Source organism: Phodopus roborovskii, unplaced genomic scaffold, assembly GCF_943737965.1.
Source record: "Phodopus roborovskii unplaced genomic scaffold, PHOROB, whole genome shotgun sequence".
Taxonomy (NCBI): domain Eukaryota; kingdom Metazoa; phylum Chordata; class Mammalia; order Rodentia; family Cricetidae; genus Phodopus; species Phodopus roborovskii.
Window position 1 is genome coordinate 1,970,001 of NW_026126442.1, and position 7,638 is coordinate 1,977,638.

Genomic DNA, 7,638 nt, shown 5'->3' on the forward strand with positions numbered 1-7,638 from the left:
AGAATGCTTTAATGCATCAATAGAGTCAAAATTGAATAGACTATTGGGAGGTGGTGGGGCTGTGGAAGGTAGAGCATGTTTGGAGAAAGTCAGTTAAGGTTAGAAGGAGTGTGTCCTTGGAGGTTCTGTCTTCCCCTGGCATCTTCCATTACTGTTCTGCTTCCTGTCTGCCTTGTTTCGAGCTGCTGTATGCACCCTCCCTACAATGATGGACCAAAGTCTCTGGGACCGAGCAAATACAGCTTTCCTCCCATTTAAAACCCCAAAATTACCCTTCCTCCTAAACACTCTCCCTTTCCTTTCTTGCTCATGCTTCTCAAAATAATAATATGCACTTCCTCCCTTTTTTCAATTTTAATTCAGTCTCATACTGAAAATGCATCAAACACATGTAGAATTTAAAAATTAGCTATATAATGCATTTTTTTCTGTGTGTTTCCCTTCACTCCTCATCCTGCTCTTTACCCTCCCAGACTCTCACAGTAAGACCTCTGTGAATGGTTGTACTTGTGATGGCAGCGTCTCTGTGCTGGTGTTGTTAGGCTTGTGTTGTACTTGGCAGTGTGGGTCAGACCTTCCCTGAAACTCTCCTGAGGCCTGGGCTTCTGTCCTCCTGTGTCTCCTTAGCTTTGACCCCTCCCTTCTCTGTCTTTTTCATGAGCCTCTGTCTTCCCCTGCCATGTTGTTGTCTCCCAGGCTCCAGCGCGAGTCCACTATCACCCCACACTAAACTCTAAACATCAAAATCTCTAAGGATTCTCTTACCTAAGAGCTCTTTTAGAAGGGTTGAGGCTTTGGCTTTTCCCCTAACATGTATTAAACTCTCACAAATGTTTATGTTGCAGACCAAACCTGGACCACCTAAAAAACCAAAGACCCCTTCTGGACAATCAGCGTTAGTGTATTGCTACAACTGTGCACAGAAAGGCCACTATGGACATGTAAGTTGAGTGGCTACTGAAAAATGAACTCAAAATGAATAAAACTCAGAACAGTTACTTGTTTATAAGCTAAACTTCAGTGAGAAGATTTGATGTATTTTCAACTAATTTACTTCTCTCACTTACACCAAGAATAACTGTCAAAGCATATTCCTACAGTTCTTTTAAATATACCAGAAACAAATTTAGCCCATAAAGTTAGTCAGACAAATTCAGAAGCAGCATAGAAAGTGTCCTCTCAACCTATGTTGACTGTACTGAACTGTTTATCGGGTTTCCAGCTTAGATCTTTAGCTTTCCCCGATACCACATTCACTTAAGTCTTTGTCATGCAACCTCTGACATTCAGTAGTAGGAAGACAGAGAGAGGTTACAGCATTGGTTCACACACTTACTCCCCAAGCCCATAACTTCCCTCCCAGCTGATACTGTGCCAATCCAATCTAAAAGGCCCAAACTGTGTGTTCCAGGTGTGAGAGCAAAAGAAACTGCCTATTGTAAGGTGGATGAATGTCCTCCAGTCACATTAAACACGAAACAATAGCAGCTCTCCCTGGAGCTAAGAGTCAGTAGGAATAGGCTTACCATCCTTACTTACACTGTGGAGACTCTAAAGTCGAACAGGAGAAGCAGTGGCACAGGAACCAGAAATCCTTGTGCAGGGGGCTCCCGTTCTCCACACAGGCTCCTGACAGCCAGGTAGACATCAGCCAGACCGTGTCAGGAGGAAGAAAACCTGCAGAGGCCCGGGACTTGTCAGAGGAGAAGTAGAAAGGCAAGTGGTAGAGTAGGAAGTGTTGCAGGCTATCTCTTTAACCCCGGCTATGGCATCTTTCCAGACCAGGCCTTGGCAGGACCACAGATTCAAAGAAAAAAGTGCTAGGCAGAGCCTGTGAACAGTTGAGTTTGTCTTCCATGTTCAGGCAGCAGGGACCAGGGTGGGTGGCAGGTAGAATGTGAGCTGGGCTGAAGCTCAGACGCTCAGGGGTCATTTTTCACTCTGTTTATGACAACCAGATGATGGAACTGCTCTTTTTTCCCCCTCTGGCATTCAATCCTTATCTCCAAAACAAAGGTGTGCAGCACTGACATTCAGATGCAGTTACATTCCTAATGTGATCAAACCTACTGATAGGTAGCAAGATCCTATAGCATACCTGACTTCACCTCTGTATAATTCAGATTGAAAAACCTAACTATAGAAGGTTCTTTTCGGAAATTACCATCTCCAGGTCGTCTGTTGCCCTCTGCACACCAACTGTTGCCAGCAACTTTAGGAAACAGACTCATATTAGCCATCCACTGCCACACACATTACACAGGTGTTTAATTTATACTCTTGAGTTTAATTTAAATGCCAGAGTATACTTCTAGCATTTATGTTTGATCTGTTAAAGAAAAAGTTACTGTGGGATGCTTCCTGCTTACTAGTTACTACTGTTACTATAGATGGGAGTATCGAGAGCATTTGGAAGTTATCCCTGAACTCTAGACTTAGGCAAATTTCAATTTACAGTAATTGGCAGCCATAGCTGAAGGAACTCTAGATTATCCACCACTAATGAAGAAGATCATTGGTGTGGCTAATCCAGAACAGAAGATAAATTATATAGCCAGCTATCAATTATCTGTGTTAATAGAGGAGACCAGTGATGTGGATAATCAAAATATAATTTACATGTAGCTTTGAAAAACATTGTGATACAATATAGCTCTGTGTAGTTACATCCGTCTAGATAGAACAGTACCCAAATAGGAGGCTACCCCAGTGGTAAAAGATGTCCAAGCTCCCCTCCCTGTCAGTTTCAGAGATCCAGCCCTCAGCTGTTGTTACTGAATCACTTCATATTGCCCTCCCCTAATTCCATTCATCTTAGCTAGAGAGGCAAGGGCAGCAGTGGGCACTGAGGAAAAGGAGGCTGGTTGCAGGGAATGTGGGAGGCTGAGAGGGATGGGAGGGTGTAAGGGTCTGCTGGCGTGCTTACCAAGTACCAAGATCAATCACTGGGACTTTTGATATAACCGTAAGTTGATCCTTTCATTGATTTATATGGTGAACCAGCTGAATTATGTGTGGGTATTTCACATGCTGTTTAAGGCATTCCGATTTTCTTGAATACTTGGCTAAGAAATGCTAGCATCTGTAAATAAACTTTAGGCAAGATGAGAGAAGAAGAGAAGGTCTCAAAGGAAAGACTCTGAAAGAGAGTGTCCCTCTTCTCTCCTCATCTGTGTCCATTGGCATCACCTAGTATACAGAGGAAAAGTTAAAGCTGAAAGACAGAGACTGGGCAGTAGACCTAGGAGACCAGACATAGGAGAAGTGACTAAGAAGAGAGTCTCCACTGGTTGAGGGAGTAAAGAACAGAGGCTTCCTTGAATTACCCAGGAACTTTTTTCTAAGTAGATATAGCTCACCACCCACCTCACATTATCCCAGGGACAGAGGGGGCAGATGGGAGGTGATAGAGGGGAGGAGCAAGAACAGAGAGCAGAAGGGAGCTAAGGATATGCCCAATTATACAGGGTACCCATGAGAAAGGGTTAGCTAAAGAAAAAGATGGTGTGTCTAGAGAAAGAACAAAGAGCTAACAGTTTACAGCCACAGCTTGAGGCTAGAAAGAAGGAAAGGAAGGAACATGTGATGGGAAGGCCACTAGAGAAAGCAGACAAGAAAGGACAGATAATTCTCATTATGCTGAGGAACTGCAGCAGAGGACAAGACAAATGAAGGGCGCCCACCCCTCAGGGCTGCTAACCCAGCTGGGGAAGGAGCTCAGCTAGCAGGGTGTACAAAAAGGGAAAAGGTTCCTTAGTCAAGAAGGGAAGAAACCCAGGCCTGCAGGAATAGCATAGCCGCATAGTAGGACTATCGGGCTCGGGTGGTCAAGAAGAGGATCCCAACAGCCTCTGTATGTGGTGCTAATTGTGTGGGATTCAGTACTACCAACGTAGCCCAAAAGCTCATGGGAAGGTTTGTTGACCAATGCAACCTTGTGATGTCATTCTTTCAAATACAATTGTAGGAATGTACAGAAAGGCGAATGTTTAACCAGACGTTTCCAACATCTCCGTTCATATACTACTATGATGACAAATATGAGATCCAGCAGAGAGATCAGAGAATAAAGCGAAAAGTGAAAGGTTTGTCATTAAACTTCTGATTAGATCACTTTTGCAATAACTCCCTAATTTATTCTTTTTATATACTGTCTTTGTCTATTTTAGGAGTCATTGGTTAGCACAGAAAACACTTTTTTTTAATTATTTTTTTTTTTATTTTACATGTGGACAGAAAACATTTTTTTATAATTATAAAAACTAAAACTTTCTTGAGCTGCAGAAACCAACCCTCTACTTCAAAAATCCTATGTTGTGCTGGGCGGTTGGTGGTGGTGCACGCCTTTAATCCCAGCACTCAGGAGCCAGAGGAAGGGGGAATCTCTGTGAATTCAAGGCCAGCCTAGTCTACAGAGCAAGTTCTAGGACAGCCAGGGCTACACAGATAAAACCCTGTCTCAAAAACACAAGATAAAATAAGCTCCTGTGTTGCAATTAATCTATTCACAATTACTGTTTTTCTCAGAGAGCATTTTAGAAAATCTTGAGAGTGTTTTTTTTTTTAATCTGTCTATGCAGAGAGTTAAAGATTCCTTTGAAATTTTTTACTTGACAAATATGCATTCCCCTTTGTATGCCTAATATTTCTCATGGAACGGAAGGGTTTCTGGTGACTCCTGGGGCTTCCCCCGCAAAGGGCTCCAGGCCCACAATCACCTCAGTGCCTCCGAAAAGCCCTGGCTGTTCTTCCAGAGGACCTGAGTTCAAGTCCCATGATGGCCCACAACTGTCTGGACTTCAGCTCCAGGAGATTTAACACTGCAGCACCTACATGCACAGACTCACATGCAGACATTCACACCTACACATAGTTAACCTAGAATCGCACTGGCCACTGAATTCTGATTCTGAGCATTTTTAACTTTTTTCCTGTTTTTGACTTTAGATTCTCTTGAGTTTAGGCCCTTTTCAAAATGATGATACTACTTCTCATCTGCATAGCTTATATACTTAACATAAAATTGCTCTCAACTGTAGAGAAATTACAGCATACTAAACTAGAAAGATTACCAAGAAAAGCATGACAGTGTCAGCGCTGAATTGCAGATTATGGCTGCTCTCTGCTATCTCCAGTGTTTTGGGGTCTGTTTTATTTTCTTGGGTTTTTTGTTTGTTTGTTTTTGGAAACAGGATTTCTCTGTACAGCCCTGGCTGGCCTGGAACTCCCTCTGTAGACCAGGCTGGCCTCAAACTCACAGAGATCTGCCTGCCTCTGCCTCTTGAGTGCTGAGGTTAAAGACTTGTGACATCACTGCCTGGCTGATGTATTTTCTTTATAATTTAGGTTTTTTTAGGTTTTCTACAATGAGCACTTATAAATTGTAATCTACTAAAAATCATTTTTTTCTTTTTAGCTAGTTTTGACAACTCTAATATTTATCCCCTTTGAGGCTCACTGTGATCCTTGGAAGGTCTTGTTTTATGCTTAATTAAGCTGAATGTTTTTACTGACCACTTGTGTACTATTCCAAGGTTCTGTTAGTTTTTCACATCTCACTTTGGCCTCAGCCACCACTTGCTGCTGAGCATTTCCATCAGATGCTCATAATAAATGTGTCAGGCCCTAACAAGAGACAGCGTCATCTGTCACTGAGACCTCTAAGGTGTGCACTCAGGAGCACGTGCATCCAGATTCCACCCCACCCAACAGCCACTTCCCTGGAGGAATAATGCCTTGGGCAGTGAGGCGCCTCTCACAGAGATGGCCAGATTATGCTCAAGGGTAAGGTCATGTGAGACGTCCAACAGCCATTTTTTATCCTCTCAGGCCAACCCTTCATCACTGGAGGAACTTGAGCCAAGCAGATGTGTCTCTTTTTTTTCCACAGGGATGAGATAATGACCATGCCTTCTGCTCTAGTTTTCATTGTTTGGCATTATAAAAATATGTTGAATAGAATAAATTACATAAATACTAAAGGATTTGAGGATATTTCCACATTTTAGCAATACAATTGTAAGGGCTCTTTAGAATGCTGTATTGGTCACATACAGCCTCCTCTGTCTGCTGAGTTATTTCTACAAATACAAGAACTCTACATGGACTAAAGAGGCAAAATACTTTTATATCTTCCAGAAATCCAGAAAAATGGAGATTTTCCAAGGCAGTTCAGAAGACCACACATGGAAGAGACAGATAAGAGGGGCCACCATGATGTGAGAAAAAGCCATTCCTCAAGGAAGAGCAGCAGGTGGCCTCGAGAAAACAAAGAAACCCGCAAAGAAGTGACCAGGGATAGAAAACGTGAGAAGCACAGGGGGGCTCACCGGCATGCTGATGTGGATGAAGACTTCCCTAGGGGTTCAAGATCCCAGTCCTCTGGCAGTGTTGCAAACCAGAAGCCATCCAGGTTCCATCACCGTTCATCCCATTACCACAGGCTGAGAGAAGAGAGGCTTCTCAGAGAGAGCAAGCGCAGCAAGCCGAAGAAAAGGAAATGCACGGAGGATGACAGCAATGATAATTTATTTCTTATTAAGCAAAGGAAGAAGAAAACGAAGCTGTGAGGCGGTTTCTGGCCTGGTCTCCGTGTTACACCATTCTGGCAGCGTTCTATTATCTGTTAAATGAAGGGAGGTTTGGGGCTTTGATTGCTTAATTTCATCCATACCTAGAGTTGCTAAGCAGAGGCCACAGAGAGTTCCGTTCTGTGTTCGAAGTCTGTTTATTAGGTAGGAAGGTAAACATGGATCTCAGTTCCTGTGGCAATTCTACTTCAGGTAGGAAAACTGTCTTCTTAAGAAAACCTTTTATAAATACTTTAAAAAATTACAAGCTTTTCAGCTATAATTCATCTGCCATGTTTGAGGACTTTAAAGCTCATTGGAAGAGAGATTATTACTAATATAAAATCACCTTTTTAGTGTTTTTTTTTTTTAACCACTGGAAATCAATGAAAATCCAAATACAGCTTTGCTTGCTTCAGAAGCTGTTGGAGTCTCTCTGGACAGACATCAAAGGCTAGCTGTGAAAAGGGAGCTGTCACTATTGAAACCTGGAGGAGGCGGAGGAGAGGCAATAGCAGAATGAATGCAGGATCTGCAGTGTGGGCATGCAAGACAGATTTCCTGAGACACATGGAGGCATCCTCAAAACTTTAGCATAATCACAGTGAGACTGTTTTTATCAGTTTACAGCTGTACTTCAAGAAATAGAGATGAATATTACCCAACTGAATTTGTTTCATGGATCTTTTCGAATACCACAAAGCTATTCAGAATCTTTTGTACTTGTGAACCTTTTTTATAATTGTGAAAGCCTAATGTTAGAATAAGAAAAATAAAATGTCTGAAACAGTGAGTACATGTGTTTGCTGTTACCAAAGATAGAGCATAGTTGCATTGGACAGGTCACTGCAGTCATAAAATCCACCACAATCTTGAGTCAGAAATGCCTTTGTCTAGAGCTGGAAAGGTACCCCAGCAGTTCAGAGCGTATATTGCTCTTCCAGAAGACCAGAGTTTTGTACCCAGCCCAGGATAGGCAGCTTCAGGGAACCCAACACCTCAGGCCTTCATCCTCACTCACATGCACAATACCCACACACAGAAATATACACATGCACATAATTGAATA

At 42.6% G+C, this 7,638-nt stretch overlaps 1 protein-coding gene across 3 annotated transcripts in view; it reads left to right on the forward strand.

Annotated features, from left to right (window-relative positions):
• The window catches only part of Zcchc7 (zinc finger CCHC-type containing 7), a 181,139-nt gene extending 173,777 nt beyond the window's left edge, over positions 1-7,362 (forward strand). For all 3 annotated transcript variants that reach the window (XM_051187704.1, XM_051187706.1, XM_051187705.1), the window contains exons 7-9: positions 846-941; positions 3,968-4,085; positions 6,139-7,362. In XM_051187704.1, coding sequence (XP_051043661.1) covers positions 846-941; positions 3,968-4,085; positions 6,139-6,569 — 645 coding nt within the window. In that variant the 3' untranslated portion in view covers positions 6,570-7,362. The remainder of the gene's footprint in view (positions 1-845; positions 942-3,967; positions 4,086-6,138) is intronic.
• Positions 7,363-7,638: the final 276 nt, after the last annotated feature.